Here is a 22,372-nt window from a genome sequence, read left to right as displayed (position 1 = left end):
TGTGCACATTTATGTAGAGCCCAGAGATCTGTCTCTGGTGTGTTTCTCAATCACAATAAGGTGAAGACCTTGTTGGGTGGGGCAGGGTTTCCACTGAACCTGGAAGCTAGACTATTCAGCAAGCCCCAGCCATCCTCCTGGTTCCCTGGCTCAGGAATCACAGACATCGTGTTCAGCCTTTTACATAAATGTGTGGATCTGAATCCAGACCCTCAGACCTGCAGTTCACTCACCGGGGGTCTCATGGCCCCCAGAGATGACATTCCTAAGTCCCAACAAGCCATGTTCAGTCCTAACTTAGCCTTTGACCAGATGTTTCTGGAGTTTTCCCCCTAAGGAGTATAATCCCTTTGAGTTGCAGTCAGAGCCCCCACAGTGGGGAAGGAGGATTGTCAAACATGGGGGTTTAGCGTCCCAGCTTCAACCAGGAGCAGATCAGTTCTGTGCATTAAGGCTGGGAAAAAAAAAAAAAAAATTGAAAGCCATGTTCTCACTCTGATTTCACTTCCCCAAACATGGCGCTGCCCTGCCCACCCCAGAGCCATGCTGGCAGTGATCTTCGTAGAACTGTGAGACTCTTATCTTTGATCAGGGTTCCAGAACATCCCACAATGCCTTTTAAATGCCGGAGTCATGTAGATGCTTTCGGTGCGATCTTGGACATGGCTTGCATGGTAGAGTACAAGCCCTGGGACCATAAGGAACTGAGTTCAGACCCTTAGCACCTGTGTAAAGGCTGGGCCAAGTAGGGATGGCAGAAACAGGAAGGTCGCCATGGCTTGCCGACTAGCTAGTTTTGCTTGACTTGGTGACACATGAGCATGTACCCACCAAACCTTGCACACAAACACACGTGCATACAACATTCACGGAGATCGAAAGGTCTCAGGATAGGCCAGCAAGTTGGTTCTATAGGTGAAGGTGCTTGTCACCAAGACTGACAGCCTGAGTTCAGTTCTTGGAACCCACGTGAGAGGAGAGGAAAACTGACTCCTTGAAAGTTGTCTTCTGGTCTCTGTATGGACACGTGGCACATAAGTACCACACACACCTGTATGTGTACCACACACACCTGTATGTGTACCACACACACCTGTATAGGTACCACACACACCTGTATAGGTACCACACACACCTGAATAGGTACCACACACACACCTGTATGTTCACCACACACACCTGTATATGTACCACACACACCTGTATGTGCACCACACACACCTGTATGTGTATCATGCACACCTGAATGTAGTACTCATGGCATATATGTACCACACTCACCCCTGAATATAAACAAAGAAAATTGCCTCAGGATGCTTCTAGATCACAGTTTATTGTGATTTGATTTGTCTTAAATTTGAGCATTTGCTATTAGATTCAGTCATACCGTTTGGGTGACCGATGGCCAAAGGCGGGGTTGTTGCTGATGTCAGATAGACCTGAATGAAGTAGCAGAAACAAAAGTGCTCCCTTATTTCTAAATAAGTTCCCTAAGGTGAAGGGTCAGCAGAGTGACTATCAGGGACAGAGGTACACTGAGACTGCACAGTCTCCTCTGTCTGTCTTTGAAACAGGGTCGTGCTGTGTAATACAGACTGACCGACCACAGATTCACATGCTTTTCCTCAGCCTCCCAGATGCTAGGGTCACTGTGCCGGGCTCCTTAGGCACCAGGCATGCCGTAGGGTTGGGAAGTAAGTAACAGCGCGGTCCGTAGTCTGCTGAAGTAAAGGAGGCACAGGCCCTGCAGACATGGGGTCGTCTACCTCACAGACATTTCCAGGAAAGACCCTGGGCCCAGAGCGCTCATGGGAATTAACTCAGTACTTGATCACTTGATGCGCCTGATCACAGATGACTTGATCACAGATGACATTGCTTAGCCTCCAGCAAGCCCCCAAAGTGGTCTCTATCAGCTCCAGAAAAGGCAAGCCCCCCATACCTATTCATCCCTTCCGAGGGCTGCTAATGGCTGCTCAGGGTTGTAAGCTTCTCCCTTTCCCTTCTTCCCCTTCTCGTGGTTTGCTACTTTGTAGGATCAGGGGCTGTAGATCCTTGGACAAGTCAAGGTTAGGCACGAGTCTTTGGCCATTGTCCACTTCCCACCTGTATAATTCAGCTCAGGAAGTCAGGGAACACAAGTCTCATGAGGCCAGGAAGAAGCAGGAAGGACAGTAGTTGACTGCGAAGGCCCACACCTTGAGACCCGAAATCCAGAGTCTTCATGATGCAGTCGAGATAGCATAGTCAGCCTCTATACCATGGGTTCTACATCGACAGATTCAACCAACTGTGGAGGGGAAATACTCAGGGGAGGAGGGCTTGCCTGAGTTCAACCCCTAGTTCTGAAAGTTGTGTTGCAGGTAGTAAAGGAAACAGTTTAGAACAAAAATCAAATGTGCAAGACTCAGTGGGAATCACCGAGCCCACCAGAAGGGCAGCTGTTTGGTTGGTTTTGTTTTTTATGTTTTGGGTTTTTTTGGTTTTTGGTTTTTTTGGGGTTTTTTTTTTGTTGTTGTTGTTGTTTGTTTGTTTGTTTTTGTGGGGTTTTTGAGACAGGATCTCCCTAGGTAGTTCCATCCACCCTAGAAGTCTGTATGCAGACCAGGCTGGCTTTGAACTCACAGACATCTGCATGCCTTTGCCTCCCAAGTGCTACTGTGGTTGTCCTGAAAGCTGCAGTATTGGAGGGTAGCATCCGTGAGCAGCAGCACCAAGTCCACTTCCGGCTCATCTGTCTCGTGTGTGTGGTCCACTATGGCTCCGGGTGTTCTCGCAGAACCAGAGCAAGGAAAGGGTGGGTGGTTCCGAAGGTCTACAGGCAAAGCAAAACTTTAAGAAACCAGTCTCTTTCCTTTGCCTCCCCTTCTCTAGAAGGCACTTTGCAGACTCTCTGCCTATGTAAAGAGATTTTACTTCCTTACAACCCTGGTCGGACCCAAGTCAGAAAGAACCAAAAACTGACGTGCCAGGCCCAGCTCTGTTTCAACAGTTAGGCTCTGAAGAGCCAGGAGACCCAGCTGAACCCCGGGTTAGGGAGGTGGTCTGCAGCCACTGGAGCATCACAACCTGCTCAGAGAAGCCCCCTGTGGAAGCCAACCCTGAGGAACCCTAGGCACCCAGCTCTGAGCTTCTGGAGAAGCGTCTGCTGTTTTGCTGTGGGAATGCTGATCCCAGTTGGGGGTCTTGTTTTGTTTTGTAGCCTCTGGGTGGGGCTTCCAAAATCTCCTTCCAGGCTGCCCCTCCCCTAACCCTGCAGGAAACCTAACTAATGGAAAAGCTGGGAAACAAGAAGTCATTCACTGTGGAGACAAGAATAGGGAGGGGCTTCTAGCCAAGGTCAAAAAGGGGCGGCCTGGGAAGGGAAGGAAGGAAGGAAGCGCCCAGGCTCTGCCCAAGACTTCTCCCAACACATAAGACCCAAGAGAGGCTGGGCTCAGCCTTCCCTGTTTTTGTCTCCGGCTTCCAGCACCTACTGCTCTCTGTGGCTGACTTCTCTCTATGCCCCGCCCCCAGGCTAACGGGCCGCAGGGACCGACCAGGAATTGAGTTGCTGCACTGTGGGCTTGCCTGCTCCTTTCCCTCCCCATCCCTCCCCCTTTGTAGCAACGTCACCGCAGCCCAGCAGCCGTGGCAGCAGCCTGGAGAAGACAGGCTGAGATTGCGCAGCCTCCCTGCATCAGCTAGAATGCCATTGTATTAACAAAAATCAGATCTCAGACTGTCAGCCCGATGCCTCTGTGCAATCGGGAGGACCAGTGATTCAGCTGAGACTGCCGGGTAGAGCTCGGCGGCTTGCAGAAGGAGCGGGAGCCGTCAGGTCCAGCTGAAGGCTCTTTGCAGAGGTATGGCTCTGGGGGAGGGGGTGGGAGGTAGTAACTAGGCAGAGGCAGGATCATCATTAGCATCTGGGCTCTGGTTCCTGAAGGGTGGCTTTGTCTCTCGGAAAGGAAAAGTGCAAGCATGCGCAAACAAACTCATCTCTGCATGCATGGGCCAGGAAAGAAAGAGGCTTGAGCTAATGCTATTTGTGCTGTTCGGTCAGGAAACGATCTTTTTTCCTTTCTTTCTTTCTGGGTATTTGTAATGAAGCTGCTGTCACTGCAGTTGTCAGATCTGAACACAAAGGCTGAATGGGTGGAGACCCCTTCCAGCTCTTGGAAGTTTATGCTAAAAGCCACGCATTTTTATGGAGAGGGTTGGGTGTCTTTTTCTTCCCCACACATGCACACACGTATGCACACAGACATCCTCCCCTGTAGAAGCTGTCAAGCTCCAGGTTTGGATGCAGTCAGGACAGATGTTGAGCAAATGCCTCACAGTGAATGGAGAGAGGGACGTTGCGGTGTTGAAGGCACCCGACCTGTTATACTCAGCAGCTTCCTAGCAGGAAGGAACCTAAACAAGCTAAACTACCGTGCTCCAATACACCATCCCGCCCTAGAGAAGACAGTCAGCCCCACAGGCTCTCAGCAGGACCTCAGGTCAAGGACAGATTATTAAGGTAGAGCAGCCAGTGCCTTTGCCTCCCTGCTAGCTCCGAAGAAACCAGAAAAGCAGCAGCTAGATTCAGTGACCAACAGAAGGACGCTGTTGATGAACAAAGACAGGAGTTGTCTTGCCCACAGGCAGACAGATCTTTGGTTCTGTCCCCACCATTCACCCTGGTAGGGACTAGACAGGAGTTTTACAGTGAGTGACTGAGCATTTCGGGAGTGTTGTGACTGCGGGTTAGTTCCCAGCAAGTCAAGGAGCCAAGGGGGAAGTACTGTGAGACCCAGGAATGGGCCAGGATGAGGCAAACGAAACCTGGGAACTGGGGCCTGAAGGTCGGGAAGGAAGCAGGACTGGCCAGTGTGAGAACGTGGTTGACAGCGTGGAAGGGGCTTCAGGTCCAGACTAGTGGGTAGAACATTTGTAAGTGGCCATGGAAGTGCGTGCGTGTGAGGTAGGAAACAGGTGTGGGTCATGACCCGACTTGAGGGAGAGGAGTGGCTTCCAAAACCTGAGTGGTGGCAGACGCCCTTGACAGTCAGACATGCCCGGGCCTGGAGCCATTTTAACGGAGATTGTTAGTAAACCGCCTATGCCCTGTGGCCTTGGTTTCCTCATGTGTTAAATGGGTATCAGGACACCCATCTCTAATCTCAGTATTCAGGAAGCAGAATCTGGCAGGTCTCTGAGTTCAAGGCCAGCCTCAGCTACAGAGCCAGTTCTAGGTCAGCCAGGGCTACACAGAGAGACCCTATCTAAAAAACAAGCAATGAAAATGCCTGTGACTATTTGGGGCTGTTGAAATGCAATTGGAGGTTCCCTAAACCTGTACACAGCCTCTGTGCGCTGGCTGAGCCACTACTCTGTCTGCCGAGTTAGATACAGGTAGGAGGCTCATCTCCTGTGAGAGCTTCCTCTTCCTCTCTTCATTTAATTAGGAACAAACTATGAGGTGAGTTCACTCATTCGAGAGTTCTCTTTACCTATGGCTACAGCGTTAAATCTGTCCTGAGGCTAGTTCGAGCCACTCCCAGGAAGGAAGTCTCTGAGGCACTTTTTGTGTTCTCTGCAGAGTCTGAGGCAAAGTCAAGTAGTGTATTCCATTTTTCCTCCCCGGTGTTTGTTTGAGTCAGAGCCTCATGCTGCCCAGGTTAGTTCGAACTGACTATAGCTCAGGCTGGCCTTGAACTCCTGATCTTTCTCTCTGCCCCAAAGATGCAGGGCCTAGAGGTGTCTGTCAGCCCCCAGCTCTCATTTTATTGCCTGGCCCACCTCTGGTTTGTCCACTTAATTGTGATGTCTGGCACTGGGCTGTTTCTCCAGGCCCCTCTCTTTCTGATTAAAAAAATTATTTATGTGTAGAAATGTTTTGCCTGAACGTATCTATGAATCCTAGGGGGGATGCAATAATATATGTAAGGAGAAGCTCCTTACTTAGAGAAAACTATTATTTATGTACATGGTGTGTATTGTATACAGATGAAACAGAAAAAAAAATGAAAATCATCCAGAATTGCTCAACAGAGATCAGCACTGTGAATATTTTGTGTTTCCCACGCATATAAACATGAAAGATAAAAATAACTTAGAAAAACATCACATTTACATATATAATACAGTTCATCTTTTATTTTTTTTAAAGATTTATTTACTTATTAATGTTACAGATGGTTGTGAGCCACCATGTGGGTGCTGGGATTTGAACTCAGGACCTCTAGGAAGAGCAGTCAGCGCTCTTAACCACTGAGCCACCTCTCCAGTCCCCACAGTTTGTCTTCTATTTCCTCTTTAAGTCAATACTCATATCACCACATTAGCATTGTTTTGAGTCCTGACCTCACTGTATACCCAAGCTGGCTTCAAATCCTGGGTTGGAGGAACTCTTCTGCCTCAGCCTTCTGAGTAGCTGGGACCACAGCACCTCACCGTACTCACGACACACACACACACACACACACACACACACACACTGCACACACTGTGCTCTCATGCACATTTTTTGGTGGTGGGCAGGGTTTCACTTAGTGGCCCTGGCAGATCTGACAAAAGGCACACGCTGCACCTGACTGTATGTTTTCAATTGATTGATTGATTGATTGGTGTTGGAATTTTAGAGTCTTGACATCTTGTGTGTGTGTGTGTATGTGTGTGTGTGTAAGGGGGAAATTGCCTTGTATTTTTTATATCAAAATCCTAAAAAAATCCTGTCCATTGTTGTTTCTCAAAATGTCACTTAGCCATTGTTCCCCATTCCCTAACTTGTTCTCATTTCTGCAAATGCCCAGCACACCCCACTCCTGCCCTCTGCAGCAGGCTTTCTGCCTCTCCCCTCTTCCCAGAACCATAATCTTCTGTGGGTTTTGCTCTTGTTCTTTGAGACAAGATCTCACTGTGTAGTCTTGGCTAACCTGGGATAGCCTTATTCTCAATACAATTCATAAACCAGTCTGTTTACTGTGTAACCATTAGTCTGATGCTAATATATTTTTATCACCCCGCAAAGATTCTCCTTAACCATGAAGCAGCTGTTCCACATCCCCCCAGCCCTTGGAAACTGCTAACCTACCTTCCATTTCAGTTGGTTTTCCTGTTTTAGACATTTCCTATAAATCATACACTACACAAAGGAGTCATTTATCATGGCTTCTTTTTCTTAATGTCATCTTGTTGGGCTCATTCGTAGCCTGTCCTGGTGACAAGTACTAGTCCATCACATGCCCATGTCACATTGTGCTAATGTTTAGCTGCTGTATAAGATAATGGGAGGTGTGTTACATTTTTCTTATTCATCGGCTGGCAGGCTTTGGGGGTCTTACCGTGTTCTTGGTTAGCATGCACGATGCTGCTGTGAGCACATCTAATAGTGGCTTCTCTGTGGCAGAGCTCTCCCTCCCCGCCAAGTACAGTCCTGGAAGTGGGGTTGCCGGGTCTTGTGGGCCAGCCTGTGTAACATTCTGAGAGACAGTCGGACAGTTTGTTCGTGCCTGTACCATTTTACAGTGCCCCAGCCATGTGTGAGGGTTGTAATCTCTCCATGACATCACCAAGGCTGTGGTTGCCATGGTTTTGGTTTGGGGACCCTGTTGGGAGAGCAGTGGTATCTCCTTGGGGTTCTTATTTTCTTAGTGACTAATGATGTTGTCCATCTTTTCATCCTGCTAAACCACACATATGTCTTCTTTAAAGAAACATTATTCAGTGATGGCCATGGTGGTGCTTACTTTTAATCCTGATTCTCTGTAGGCAAAGACACGTAGTTAATGTGAGTTCAAAGCCAGCTTGGTCTACATAGTGAGTCCAAGGCCATCCAGAGGTATATAAGGGAAGGGAGGGAGGGAGGGATGGAAGAAACAAAGAAGTTGTAAGAATTTTTGTGTATGGTTTGATTAGGAACCACTGTCAGAAGTATGATTTGAAAGTACTTTCTCGAATTCTGCGGGTGACTCTTGTGTGTTCATGTATGAGTGAATGCGTGTCAGTGTCAGGACCTTGGTTTTGAGACAGGGTCCCTCACTGGCCTGGGGTTCACCGGGCAGGCTAGGCTGGCTGACCAGAGAGTCCTGTGCAGTTGCCTGTCCTTTCCTCCCCAGTGGTGGGTTTACAACTGTGTACCACTGTTGCCCTGCCTTTTAATACAGAGTCCGGGGACCACACTGGAGGCTTGATGCTTGCATGGTAAGCCCTTTACATCTGACCCGTCCCCTGGCTCACTTTTCACTTTTTCGGTTAATGAGGTAAGAAACACCACCGTTAGGTTTGGTTTACCACAGTTTACTCTAGAGCTGACAATGGGCTCCGTGGGTAGAGTGCTTGGTTGGGTTAAGTCCTTAGTACATATACACTTGGTACATATACGTATACACTGGGCACACTGGCACATGCATGTGACCCTAGCACATGGGAAGTAGAGGCAGGAAGACCAGGAATCCAAGGTCATCCTTGGCTAAATGTGGATTTGGGGGCCACCCTGTGATACGTGAGACCCTGCCTTCAATTTTTTTAATTTCTCATATTTTTCTTTTATAACTCTTTTAACCTTATAACTCAGTTTAACTTCTCTTAGTTTTTGCCTTCTCACATCTGTGCTCAACACAACACAAATCCAATAAAGGAGACTTCCTGTCAGACGTCCTTAATTTTAATGTGATTTAACATGTATAATTATAATATATAATCATGTTTAATTATAACTTATTATAATTGTCCCTCATGCATACATTTTCCTTTAATGCATTTCCTTAGGCATATATAACTCACTGGCCCTTTACCGTGTTCCAAAAAAGGAGCTTGGCCCTTTGGCCTGAATGAGTAAATTTAAACAAATGCTGTCAAAGGTTCAGTAAAATGATTAAGAGACAGTATGTGTGGGATTTAGAGGCAGAGTAGGTAAAGGGAGAAGAGAGGTTGCTGGATCAGAAGAAATTAGTCTTGAAGAAGCTGGAAGAAAGAGGACCTGAGTCTGACAGCCCAGGCAGAGAGAGTTTGAGAGGTCATTTCTGCACAGGGCCAAGAGGTCAGAGGACCTCACAGCTGACAGAACTTTAGCCTTTCAGAGGTAAAACTTGGATAGAGATTTTCCAGGAAATCCCAGTAGTGAAGGTTCTAGGCTACTGGTTTTTAATGGATGCATATGAGCCCTTTGGGAGTCAAGCAGCCCTTTCTCAGGGGTCAAATAAACAGCATCACATAATGATTCAAAACAGTGGGGTTACAGTTAAGAAGTAGCAACAAACATAGTTTTTTGGTTGGGGGTCAGCACCACATGAGAAACTGGATTAAAGGGCATTAGGAAGGCTGAGAACTATTGCTGCAGGCTAAGACAAAGCCAAATGGGATACAGGTTCTCTATGAGCCCTGACTTAACAAGCATCAGAACTGCGTTAGGCCCCATGTGTACCAGGTCTTGTGGGACAGAGGGACGGGCTGGGGTGAGAGTGGGTGTCAGCCATACCTGCGGTTATCCAGTGTCCCCTCTGTGTTTATGAAGCTCTTACAGTATTAACACGGCTCTCAAAGACTGAGTCACCAACCAGAGCACACACAGGGGCTGGAACGAGGCCCCCAGCACGTATGTAGCAGACATGTGTGGCTCAGTCTCCATGAGGGCCCTGCTGGAGCGAAGGCTCTCCCTAAAGCTCTGCCCTGCCTGTGGGATCCATTCCCCATTGGGGCTGCCGCGGCTGGCCTCAGAGGGAGAGGATGTGCCTAATATGACGTGCCAGGATGGGGGGGATACCCAGAGTGCTCCCCACTCTCGGGAGAAGGGGAGGGAGGACTGGGAAGAGGGGCAGCATTAGGGATGTAAATAATTTTAAAAACCCCAATAGTAGCCCACAGTTACCAGGGGGGTTAGAGTTCTGGGATCCGTGGGGGAGAGGGGTAAGTGCTGGAGTGTTTGGTTAGCTGGTGTAGTATAAAATTATAGCTGATTTCTATGCATATATGATACGTATCTAGTTGGTTTCCCCTCATCTGTAAACTTGCATGCCGTAGCTGTCCCTCCCCTTAGCACCTTGTGCTCTCCAGACATCCTACATTTCTAAGTTATGTCACTGTTCCGTGGGGGTGTGTGTGGGTGAGGGGTGTCATTATTTACCGCTTAGAGGGGAATAGGAAGGCCCGAGAGGTATCTCAACAGGTGAAGCCCACCAACCCCTGGCATCCTGAGTTCATCCCTGGGTCTGAGATGGTGAAGGGAGAACAGACTCCCACAGGTTGTCTTCTGACTTCTGTACACACACATGTGTGGCATTAAAAGCGGCCTGGCCTTTTACTGAACTTGGGTACACAGTGACCCCAGAGCCTGGACCTGTGTGATGCGGGCGTGTAGTGGTACCCGAGTATGCTGTTAGCCTGTGTTGTCAGAGCCCCACCTCAGCCCTAAGCCTTCACTCCTGGTGGATTCTTGTCCATCTGAAAATAATCTGGGGAAGGGCCTGTCCCTGATTTCCAGGGAGGTGACATTAGGTTCCCTTTCTTTTCCAGGTGCCAAGCTCTCCTGATGAAATGTGTTCTGCCCCACTGGGCTCCCAAGGCAGTATCTGGTGCTGTTGATGCCCTTGTTGGAACTTTCCAGAATGGATAGCCCCCCTAAGCTGACTGGAGAGACCCTCATCGTCCACCATATCCCATTAGTGCACTGCCAAGTCCCAGACAGGCAGTGCTGCGGGGGCACAGGCGGAGGCGGTGGGGGCACCAGAGCCAATCCCTTCTGCCCCCCGGAGCTGGGCCTCACTCAGCCTGACCAAGACCTGGGCCAGGCTGACTCTCTTCTGTACACCAGCATGCGCTCCGCTCCGGCACCCGCACGGTCTTCAGAGAGCATCAAGAGTAGGAGCCGGGATGGACGAGGCCCTGGAGCTCCCAAACGGCACAATCCCTTCCTGGTTCAGGAAGGTGTGGGTGAGACAGGACTCGGTGACCTGCATGACGGCAGCCCGGGTGACAGTGCCACCCAGCAGTCCTTCCACCTGCATCGCACCAGCCAGCCCTTCCGGCTGTCTTCCCTCCAGCTGCCGCCAGATGGCCCCGGACAGGGCAGGCCGTGGGGTGCAACACACAGTCGGCCTGGAGTGGTGGAGGGGCAGGAACAGGACCCAGTGACAACCTTGGGGACCCAGTGCAGCACCAGCCGCTGCTGCCGACCTGAGCTGGAGGCTGAGACAATGGAGCTGGACGAGTGTGGGGGACACGGGGGGAGTGGCAGCGGAGGGGGCGCCAGCGATATCTCTGGCTTTTCCTTTGAACAAGAGTGGAAGCTCAGTTCCGATGAGTCCCCAAGACACCACGGGCGCTCCGGCTCCGGAGCTCAGCACTACCACTGCAGCAGCACGTCCAGTCAGTCCGAGGCAGCTGACCAGTCCATGGGCTACGTCAGCGACTCCTCCTGCAACAGTTCCGACGGCGTGCTGGTCACGTTCAGCACCCTCTACAACAAGATGCACGGCAGCTCCCGTGCCAACCTCAACTCTGTCCCTCAGTCCTGCAGCGACTCTTCCTTCTGCAGCCACGCCGATCCTGGAGCCTTCTACCTGGACCTGCAGCCCTCCCCCGCTGAGTCCAGAATGTCCTGCGAGTCCCACCACCCTGAGAGCGGGGACAGGGAAGAGGGCTGTGGATGCCCTCGTGCCTCATCCCCTGAGCTCGATGCCAACTGCAACGCCTACCACCCACACTGTGAACCCTGCCCGGCTGTGGCTGACCTCACAGCCTGCTTCCAGAGCCAGGCCCGCCTTGTAGTGGCCACACAAAATTACTATAAACTTGTCACCTGCGACCTGTCCTCGCAGTCCTCCCCGAGCCCTGCAGGCTCGTCCATCACCAGTTGCTCTGAAGAACACACCAAGATAAGTCCTCCACCAGGCCCCGGCTCAGACCCAGACCCCAGCCAGCCCTCTGAGTATTACCTCTTCCAGAAGCCAGACATGCAGACAGAGGAACAAGAAGCAGGGGGTTCCTCAACAGAAGCAGCAACCACCACGGGCCCCAGTGTTCTGGAAGGGCAAGTGTACACAAACACTTCCCCCCCCAACCTCAGCACTGGCCGGCCGCGCTCTCGAAGCTATGACCGAAGCCTGGAGCGCAGCCCCCCTGTCCGCCTGGGCTCACTGGAGCGCATGCTAAGTTGTCCAGTACACCTAAGCGAGGGCTCTGCCGCCCTAGCCGGGCCTGCTTCCCCACCCAGGAGGGTTACCTCTTTTGCTGAATTGGCCAAAGGCCGGAAGAAAGCTACAGGCTCTGGCTCCCCGCCACTTCGGGTGAGCGTCGGAGAGTCTTCCCAGGAGTTCTCCCCCATCCGAGAAGCCCAGCAAGACAGGGCAGGCCCACTTGATGAGGGCGCTCGTTGTAGCCACAGCCTGCCGTCCATGCCCTTGGGGCCAAGCCTGGACCTCCTTGGCCCAGAACCCTGGTCCGCCCAGGTTTGTCAGGGCTCCCAGTCCAGTGAGATGCCACTTCCTAGCCTCAGAGCTTCTGGGCAGGGACCCTTGGCCCAGCTGATGGATCCTGGGCCTGCTCTCCTAGGGAGCCCAGCCACCAGCCTTACCCAGAGGGCCGCAAGAGCTAGAGCTGACGGTAAGGAACTCAGAGAAGACCAGGCTGTGCCTTTTCCATTCCAGCCTGGACCTCTCTTCCTGGTCCAGCGCATGTGCTGCCCCGGGGGCGGGGTGGGTGGGTGACTAGGACTTGGAGACCAGCGTCCTGGGGACGCTGAGGGAATCACTGACAGAAGTAGGCATGTGGTCGGTTGTAAATCCACGGGGACATGTCCAGCAGGGAAGCTTGCTCTCTGAACAGTGATGTGACCCTGCACTGAAGAGCCTGGGCCCTAGGCTGAATGTGATGGCCTGTGCCTCTGGAGGCTGAGGCAGGAGAATTGCTTGAGGGTGGCCAACACGGGCAACAAAAAGAGACCACTTCCGTAAGAGAAAAACAAACAAAACCCCAGAACTGAACGAGGGGGCTGTTCAGATCCGCATGGACTCCCAAGTCAGTGCTTTCTGGTTTATTCCATCCCAAGTAATTACTAGATAGCAGGGTCTGTCCTGAAGCCATGCTGGAGAGAATCTGGCGAAGAGCAGAAAATGTCCCCGCAAAGGCAGCAGTGTAACTCAGAAGAGTGGCTCTGCCAGTCTGCCATGTTAGGGGACTTGACAGTTTACATTTCAGCCTGGAAGGAAGGTGAGGGTTAGGTTTTGTAGACTCTCTTCTGAGAACGCAGGCGCAGAATCTGGTGCTTTCCAGGAACTGCAGCCGACCAGAGCCTTGAGGGCGGGAGTTGAATCAGCCGAGGGTTTGCGAGAGTGGCCCTGTTGGTATTGTTTGCTTTGGTTTTCTGTTTGCTTAAGGGCATGTTTCGTCTTGCATTTCAGAAAGCTCCTTGGTAGTTTGGGTAGAAAATGTGGACAAGTGACTTCCCGACCGGAGAGGCTGCTGTGTAGAGGCTGCTGTGTAGAGTGGGAAGTTCCTGGGTTAGGAATGGGAGTGGGCCTCCGAGTTCTAAACAAGCTGGACTTGGTGAGCCCCAGGCCCGCCAGGGCTACAGAGCGTGACCTCTCTGGGTGGGAGGGAGAGGGGAGGAGTGGAGTGGTAGTTAAATAAAACTAGTCATCCAGGGGGAATGTGTGGAATTGCAGAGTAAACAGGAATAGAACCTGGGAGGGATACTGTGACTTAAGGGCTTAGCCGAGCAACCCTCAAGGTTGGAGGTGAGGCTGGGCTTGACGGGCGCATCTGTAATTCCAGCATTTAGGAAGCGGAGGCTGCAAAATCAATCAGAAGTTTAAGACTGGGCCAGTGAGTTGCCCGGCAGGTACAGGCACTTGTGGTTCAAGCTTGGCAACCGGAGTTCAATCCTCAGGACGTCTGTGAGAGGAAAGAACCAGCTCTACAGAGCTGTTCTCTGACTCCCTCACTGGCATGAGCACATCCACAGTGACCATTAAAATAGATTTCAGCCAGGCTTGATTTAATCCCAGCACTTGTGAGGCAGAGGCTCGGTAGACCTTTGTGAGTTTTTGTTCTACATAATGAGTTCCAGGCCAGCCAGGTCTATATTGTCTCAAAATGTTTAAATATTTTAAAGGATGTCTGGAGAGGTGGCTTAGTGATTGAAGCACCTTGTCCAGTACCACAGTCGCCACCCTCAAAACTTGTAGATGGCACCAATACCTGGAAGGTGTGGCAGCCTACCCATAATTCCAGGCTCAGGAGGCAGAGGTAGGGACACCCAGAACATACTAGCTATAAAGACTGACCATATCCAAGAGATTTGGGTGATCAAGGATGATTCCCAATATCAACTTGGGGCCTCTGCAAGTACTCACATACATGCACAGGTGTGTACACACATGCACACCACATATACAAGAAAATGGAACAAAAGAAAAGGTGAGGAGAAAGGAAGAGAGGGCCAGCCACTAAAGTATTTTCATTATACTAATTTTTTTTTAATTTCTAATACTTTTTAAAATGTAAGTATTTTTTCTTGGGTCAGGGAGACTGTTCTGCCAGTAAAAGACATTTGCCAATAGGCTGTTTGATTGTGAAGTCTAAATGGGAAAAGGAAGAACTTGACCTTTGATTCCTACATGCCTGTTCCCATATACACACACAAAATGAGGCTTGCATTTATTTTTAAAACGGTTTTGACGCAGGCTCTGGTGCATCCCAGGTTTTCTTCAAACTGTGTGGCCAAGGATGACCTTGAAATTTTTTTGACCTTGAATTTTTGGTGCCTCTGCCTCCTGGGATTATAGCAATGAATCTCTAGGTGTATTCAGCCCTTAGGATTACCCGTATCGGGCAGGCTCTACCAGAAGAGCTTCCTCCCCAGTCCCAGTGTGACTTCTCTGCCAAGGCAACCTCCAGTGACCTGTCACCAGGCTTTCCCCTGATTCTGTGCACTCTTTTTTTAAAGTCAACAAATGAGCTGAGAGTTCATTAAATTTATGGATAGCCAAGGAAAAGCCAGTTTGGAAAAGCCTGGAAGAAGCCAGAGAACCTGAGCAGCGGGGTCAGCAGTCATGAAAGGGAGCTTGCCAAATCTTGATAAACCAAAACTAATGAAGCGGGGGCCAGAGTGAAATTTGATTTGTAAAGTCTCCTTGAGTTGATTTCGGGCGAGTAACAGATTGCAAAATGTGCGTCAGCCATTTCCAAAGCCCTGCGGAGGTAAGCTGACGTGTGCTGGTACATTCCAGCAGCCGACGGTCCCTCCCTCCCGTCAGACACTAAGCCCTGACCAGCCTCCCATGAAACTCCAGATGCTTCATTTCCAGAAGGAACCCAGGAACTGGGGCTGCTTCCCGGGTACACAACACATGTGAGCTTTATTCTTAGAGCAGTGACCACAGGCATATTTATTTTTCAAGAGGCCAGACTTGTGTAAGGCAATTTGAGATAGAGGAGACCAGGCTGAATCGGAAGTAGGACGCGCTTCCTAGGACGTGCCCCGACTCTAGAGGCACAGCAACTGAGGAATTTGGGCTCCTAGGCCAGAGGTCTGGCGGGGGAAAGATGTGACACGGAACCTCAGGCAGAGCACAGCAGGGAAGAGAAGCCCCAGGGTGGGGTATGATTAAGTACACAGTGGTGGGTGTCTAGAACACACCAAGGAAGACAGTGTCCTCTAATCACTGGGGTTGGCAGGGAACGCGCCGACAATCCCCCGAGTGTGCGTCTGAGACTTCTCTGTGACCTGTGTACCTATTCTCTCAGGACTCACTAATGTGAGTCAGGAGGATGGCCTGACAAACCCAGCCTGACATCACTTTGTAATGAGGTGTGGCAGAGAACACTCTAGAAGCCAGGCTCCAGCTTGGGCAACATTCTGGGCTCTGCTATTTCCCAGTTGAGTGACCTGAACTTGAGACAATGACTCAATGTCTCTAGTTTAAACTTCCCTGATCTGTGTGTAGGATACTTGTAACACAGCCAAAGCTTAGAGGCTGAGGCACGAGGATTGGAACCCCAAAGTCAGTCTGAACTTCATGAGACTCTGTCTCAAAAACAAACAAAACAAACCCAAAAGTGATCTGTGGAGAAATTTGCCTCTTAGTTGTTGAGCCACACCCAGGACTTGAGGCCCTGTGAGTGTATTTGGCGCCACCTTGTGTTCATTCAGATATCTGCAGCATGAACAGTGGCTTCTTGAGGATAACAGTTCATTAACAAATACCTTGGCACCCTGCGTTGTTTAGTTCTGAGACCTGTGATTTAAAGAGCACTGACCTGAAAAGTGGCTGAAAAAAACTCCCAGAGTTTGAAAGCATCCCTGTTCAGAGAAGGAAGTGGATTCTGAAGTTCTTATGAGGATATCATGGAAAATCAGGCTTGTGCAGAGAGATAAGAAGTTGGCCAATTTGGCTGCAAGTGTATAGCTGCTGAATTTGCTCAGTGACAGGGGAGTGTGAGAATGAGACAGGGTGGTGGTTTTTTGTTTGTTTAATGTCTGTGTGCTCTGCTGTACATACGACTGCCTCCCTGAAGAGGGCGTCAGAGCCCCCTTTAGATGGTTGTGAGCCACCATGTGGTTGCTGGGATTTGAACTCATGACCTCTGCAAGAGCAGCCACTGCTCTTAACTGCTGAGCCATCTCTCCAGCCCTAGGTAGTTCTAATATGGACAGAAAGGGAAGGTATCAGGAAGATACCCGGGCAGAGCCTATAGATGAGAACCCGGGCACGTGGTTTAAGAACAATGATTGCGGGCTCCAGAGCCACCTACGTCCAAATCTGAAATACAGGTAGCTTTGCAAGGGAGCGCATGCTCGGAGCCTCCAAGTACACCTTGACACCTGTGAGAAAGTGGAGAGGCAGAAGGCAGTCTAGGTCATAAAGCACAGGACCGGCTTACAGGGAGGAGCCCCATCCCCTCCTCCAACGGGGAGCCTGCCTGGTCCTGTTCAGTCCTGCAGGCCAGGCCAGTTCATCGTCCCCATTGGGTATCACCTAGTTCCTTTTGGTTCTTCCTCTCGTGTGTGGGTTTCGGTGTCTCTCTGTCTCAGTCCTTCTCCGTCGCTGTTGCTACAGGGGGTGGCACCGAAAGCCGACCAGTCCTTCGCTACAGCAAGGAACAGAGGCCGACCACCCTACCTATCCAGCCGTTCGTATTCCAGCATCACTTCCCCAAGCAGCTGGCCAAGGCCCGGGCCCTCCACAGCCTTTCCCAGCTCTACAGCCTCTCAGGCTGCAGCCGTGCACCGCAGCCTGCTCCGCTGGTTATCTCTACCACACAAGGCCCAGCCGCAGCTCCCTCAGGAGAGCCGCAGGCCTTCACATCCCAGAGCACTGGCAGAGGTGCTAGAAACACCGGGTCTGAACCAGAGACCTCAAGGCCATCACCCCTGGGGAGCTACTCCCCAGTCCGGAGTGCCGGCCCCTTTGGGTCTAGCACTGATTCATCTGCCTCTACCTCCTGCTCCCCACCTCCAGAGCAGGCCACAGCACCAGAAAGTCTACCATCATGGAGCCACCCCTGTCCCCCTACTGTGCGCCCTGCCACCTCCCAGCTGCCACAGAAGGAGGACCAAAAGATTCCGACCTTGGCTGAGTACAGGCTTCATGGCACGGGAAGCTTGCCACCTCTGGGCTCCTGGAGATCTGGCTTCACCCGGGCAGAGAGTCTGGCTCGAGGAGGTGGTGAGGGAGGCAACGTGGCCTCCAGGCTCAACAATGGTATGAACTTCGCCCTTTGGGTGGTTTCCTGTGCTTTCAGCAGGCGTCACACCCACAGCATCTGTAGATGTTTGACACATCTGCCTAGCCCTAGCGTTTTACACAGTAGAGATGAAAGGCTGCCTTCTGATTTTTTTTCCTCTCATCTGCTTCCAGCCAACCACCTGTCCCCTCAGGCCCTCAAGTGGCGGGAATACAGGAGGAAGAACCCGCTAGGGCCACCTGGTTTGTCAGGAAGCCTAGATCGAAGGCCACAGGAAGCCCGGCTGGCCCACAGGAACCCCATCTTTGAGTTCCCTGGATCTTTCGGCACAACCAGCCATCTGAATTGTCGGCTGAATGGTGTGTGCCCGAGGTCCCCGGTGTACCCAGGGCAAGCTGGGAAGGGCCTGGGGGAGAGCTTCTCAGGATGTTTTTTCCTTCCTTCCAGGTCAGATTGCAAAGCCATTATCGCTGACCTGCCCGGACCTGCAGGACCCCTTCTCCTTAACCGAGAAGCCTCCAGCTGAGTTTTGTCTGTCCCCAGATGGCAGCTCAGAGGCCGTTTCCATTGACCTACTTCAGAAAAAAGGTATATACAACACCCATGGTGCCCCGTGTCTTAAAACCCAACTACCAGCAAGGAGCCCATGAGCATTAGGGCAAGAGGTAGAAGTTTGTGTAGTGTCTGCGTGAGCGAGGGCCATATGTCAGGAACTTAAGAATCAAGCTTCAGCCCCTTCCCTCACCAAATGAAGTACAATGAGAGAGATTTAAATACAGTGATACATAATTTATAAATATTTACTAGAGCGCAGCATGGTAGTGCATACCTTTTAACCTACCTCTCGGAAGGCAGAGCGGTGGATCTCTGAGTTCAAGGCCAGTTTGGTCCACCTAGTCAGTTCCGGGACAGCTAGGGCTCTATAGTGAGGCCATCTCAAAAAGACACAAACAAAGCAGAAAGCCCCCATACTCTATAGCTGAAGACTGTAGTTGAAGCCACCTTGGGTGAGCATGTTGATGACATCCAAGAAGACAAGGACTGACAGGAACATGCTGGTCAGCACAACTTCGGGGTAAATAACTAAGTCGGCCAAGGGGCAGGAGCTCTCCAAAGGAGAAGGCACAGTTGCTTGTAGAGCCAAGTGAAACACAAAGCTCAGAGAGGGAAAACGTCTGCGGAGAGAGCAGCCAACCCCCCTGGGAAGGAAAGGACCACGAGAACCAAGGACGGGCAGGGACAACTTCCTCTTCCCTTCCACCAGGTGGGCTAGAGTCTCGAAAAAGGGACCTGTCACATCAACTTCTTCCTCACAGGGCTGGTAAAAGCTGTCAACACCGCTGTGGACCTTATTGTGGCCCATTTTGGCACGAGCCGGGATCCTGGCATCAAGGTATGCGGACACTGTCGAGAGCTGAGCCGGGGGTCACCTTCTCTTGCTCTCTTGACTCCAGAGCAGAGCTGCAACTCGGGGGTGGAAATGGCCACCAGGAGGGCTGACTGAGTAAGACCAGGCTTCTCACGGCTGCCCTATGTATCTGCAGGCAAAACTGGGCAACAGCTCTGTGAGCCCCAATGTGGGCCACCTGGTTCTGAAGTACTTGTGCCCTGCGGTCCAGGCTGTGTTAGAGGATGGGCTTAAGGCCTTCGTGCTCGATGTGATCATTGGCCAACGTAAAAACATGCCTTGGAGTGTGGTTGAGGCTTCCACGCAGCTAGGTAGGTGCTAGACTGCAGCGCTGACTCCGGACTGGATTTAGGGCTCCGGAAATGAGAAATGTGATCTCCAACCCCATCTTCTTCCCAGGCCCATCCACCAAGGTCCTGCATAGCCTGTACAACAAAGTCAGCCAGTTCCCGGAGCTCACCAGTCATACTATGCGCTTCAACGCCTTCATCCTCGGCCTGCTCAAGTGAGTGTGTAGAACAGTGAGAGGTGGGCATCGAGCTCCACCATAGCTCTGCTTCCTCTAAGGGGCTGGCTGCCCGGAAGGAGACAGAGGTGCGTCTGCAGTGTCTCTGCAAGGCCTCGGGAGCCCTTTACCCCACCCGCCCCACCAAGAGGCTCTTGCACTTCAAAGGCCACAGCCTGGCCTATTTAGAAATGAGCTGCATTTCTCCGTGTTCAGGGTCTGCAAACTGTGCCTCAACTCCAACTCTGCTTCTAAATCCTGCTTCAGACCCAAGCTCCCTTTAGAACACGTCATAGTGGTTGATAGCAGTGGTAACGGCCGGGCTGTTCCCTGTGCCCCCAGCAGCCTGTCCTCAGTCAGTAGTCACCCTGACTTACGTGCAGGCTGTGTCCATTCCAAGAATTGACTGACTTGAGAATCTTGGGTTCACTCCACTCCCCACAAGCCCCGTTGACTTTCCAGGTTAAAGCGAGGTGAGCCAGGCAGCACCCAACACAGATGTCTGTCTGTATCTCCTTCCTTGTCGGCCGTCTAGCACCTGCCCCCTCGTTACCTGGCTGTACCAGTACTAAACGCTTTCCCTGTCTCCCTACAGCATCCGGTCCCTGGAGTTCTGGTTTAATCACCTGTACGACCACGAAGGTAATGCCTGCTGGGCCTTACCGCTCAGTACGGGATATTGGGGAGGACCACCCAGACCTTCATTCTCAGGGTTTGGGGGTGTCTGCTTGACTTAGAACCTTGAAGCAGCAGCAGACTTGGGGAAATCTAGCAGTTAGGGTGGCCATGAACCCCAGCCTTTCTCTCTGAACTCAAGAGCTGCCATTTCAGGTGAAGTGTGCGGGAATGCACAGCAGGCTTCGTGCAGACCAGAGCAGAGCACGCAGCCTGTGCATTGTGTGGTGTGCATGCAGTGGCTGCCCGGGTCGCTTCTCAGTGTCCCCCCCCGCCCCCCTCTTTTCCTAGATATCATCCAAACCCACTACCAGCCCTGGGGCTTCCTGCGGGCCGCGCACACGGTGTGCCCTGGCCTCTTTGACGAGCTGCTGCTGCTACTGCAGCCCTTAGCCCTGCTGCCCTTCAGCCTGGACTTGCTGTTCCAGCACCGTCTGCTGCAGAGCGGGCGGCAGCAGCGGCAGCACAAGGAACTGCTGCGCGTGTCCCAGGACCTGCTGCTGTCTGCGCACTCAACACTGCAGCTGGCCAGGGAGCGGGGCCAGGAGGGCCCCGGAGACGCGGACAGGGTGGCTCCTGGGGAGCGGGTGAAGGGGGTGGGTGCCTCAGAAGGTGGAGAAGAGGACGAAGAAGACTCGGAAGAGGTGGCAGTGGTGGCGGGGGGCTCGGATCATGGCAAGTGGGCCCGAGGGGGGCAGGCTGGCTGGTGGTACCAGCTCATGCAGAGCTCCCAGGTCTACATCGAAGGCACTGCAGAGAGCTCCAGATTCCCTCGCAGTAGCAGCAGTGAGAAGAAGAAAGGAGCCGGCAGTGGGGGGCTGTCCCAGGCTCCACCCCCTCCGCCTCGGGAAGGTGTAGTAGAGGGGGCGGAGGCCTGCCCAGCCCCTGAGGAGACCCTTGGCCAAGAAAGGGGCTGGCCATTCTGGATGGGAAGCCCCCCAGACTCCGTGCTAGCTGAGCTGAGGCGCAGTCGAGAGAGGGAAGGGCCTGTTGTCCCACCCACGGAAAATGAGGAAGGGACCGCAGAGCCTTCACCTGGAGGCATCAAGTGGGGACATCTCTTTGGTTCTCGAAAAGCTCAGCGGGAAGCCCGGCCCACAAACAGGTGAGAGTCCCTGCTGGTGCCCACAGTGGTGTGGTAGGTCTGGTCCGGATGAGGACACAGGCAGAACCACCGTCTGTGCTCTCCCCTAGGCTGCCTTCGGACTGGCTGAGCCTGGACAAATCTGTGTTCCAGCTAGTGGCACAGACGATGGGGGCCCGTCGGGAGCCGGAACCCAGGGAGAACCCGCAAGAGTCACACCCTCCAGCCGTGCCCTCCAAACCTCCGTGGTACGCGCAGGGGAATTGAATATTGGGAAAGCAGACTGGCTGTCGATAGGGCTTCTCCGACCCCCGCTTGTTGTTTCTCCAGCGAGGTGCAGGCGCTGTGCCACCATCTGGCTACAGGCCCCGGACAACTGAGCTTCCACAAAGGAGATATCCTACGGGTGCTGGGACCAGCTGGAGGAGACTGGCTGCGCTGCAGCCGTGGCCCCGACACTGGCTTGGTACCTCTGGCCTATGTGACAGTGACCCCAACTCCAGGTTCACCTCCTGGGAGCAGCCAAAACTGAGGCCTTGTGCATGCTGGTGGCCTCAGGGACCCTCGTATCCCCCGAGACTCAGAGCCTTTCCCAAGCCCTTGGGCTTGGCTTACAAAGTAAGCGGAGAGTCGGGGGCCACGTGTCTCAGTGCTGACTCCGCTCCCGTGCTCAGTGTTAGCCAGCCCTCCTCGGCCCGGGAAGGAGAGGAGAGGCACAGTTGCTGGGCTGCCAAGAGTTTTCCTGGCCCACATGGGCCAGCATTTCCATGGGTGTAGACAAGTCTGGAGGGAGGTGGCCCAGAGGTCATTTGTAGGTTCTCTAGGCTGAACGATAATGAAGACGGAGAACAGTATTGGGGCCAGAGTCCTAAGCCCCCCTACCCCATGCTGTAAATAGGCAGCGGCCAGTGCCTGGTCGTCAGAATAGGGAGGAGGAGCCCAGGCTTCTGTTTGTGTATTTATTTATTTATTATTTATTTATTACACCTAATAATAAAAAAGGTGCTCAGCCTCCAAACCATCTTCTTTGTGCCCCTCCCCCCACCCG

General features: G+C 52.1%; 1 protein-coding gene across 6 annotated transcripts in view; it reads left to right on the top strand.

Moving 5' to 3' along the window:
• Window positions 1–22,346, top strand: part of RUSC2 (RUN and SH3 domain containing 2) — a 42,416-nt gene extending 20,070 nt beyond the window's left edge. For 5 of the 6 annotated variants that reach the window (XM_080940148.1, XM_080940149.1, XM_080940150.1 and 2 more), the window contains exons 2-12: window positions 10,480–12,567; window positions 17,025–17,669; window positions 17,826–18,011; window positions 18,100–18,240; window positions 18,969–19,045; window positions 19,197–19,371; window positions 19,460–19,565; window positions 20,161–20,207; window positions 20,532–21,345; window positions 21,435–21,572; window positions 21,655–22,346. In XM_080940148.1, coding sequence (XP_080796274.1) covers window positions 10,548–12,567; window positions 17,025–17,669; window positions 17,826–18,011; window positions 18,100–18,240; window positions 18,969–19,045; window positions 19,197–19,371; window positions 19,460–19,565; window positions 20,161–20,207; window positions 20,532–21,345; window positions 21,435–21,572; window positions 21,655–21,856 — 4,551 coding nt within the window. In that variant the 5' untranslated portion in view covers window positions 10,480–10,547 and the 3' untranslated portion in view covers window positions 21,857–22,346. Of the gene's footprint in view, window positions 1–3,675; window positions 3,846–10,479; window positions 12,568–17,024; window positions 17,670–17,825; window positions 18,012–18,099; window positions 18,241–18,968; window positions 19,046–19,196; window positions 19,372–19,459; window positions 19,566–20,160; window positions 20,208–20,531; window positions 21,346–21,434; window positions 21,573–21,654 lie in introns of those variants that run through there. The other variant, XM_080940146.1, reaches the window with a different exon arrangement.
• The last annotated feature ends 26 nt before the right edge of the window (window positions 22,347–22,372 follow it).

The sequence above is a fragment of the Micromys minutus genome (assembly GCF_963924665.1).
Source record: "Micromys minutus genome assembly, chromosome: 28".
Lineage (NCBI taxonomy): Eukaryota > Metazoa > Chordata > Mammalia > Rodentia > Muridae > Micromys > Micromys minutus.
Note: the sequence above shows the minus strand (reverse complement) of the source record. Positions and strands in the feature narration are given on the sequence as shown.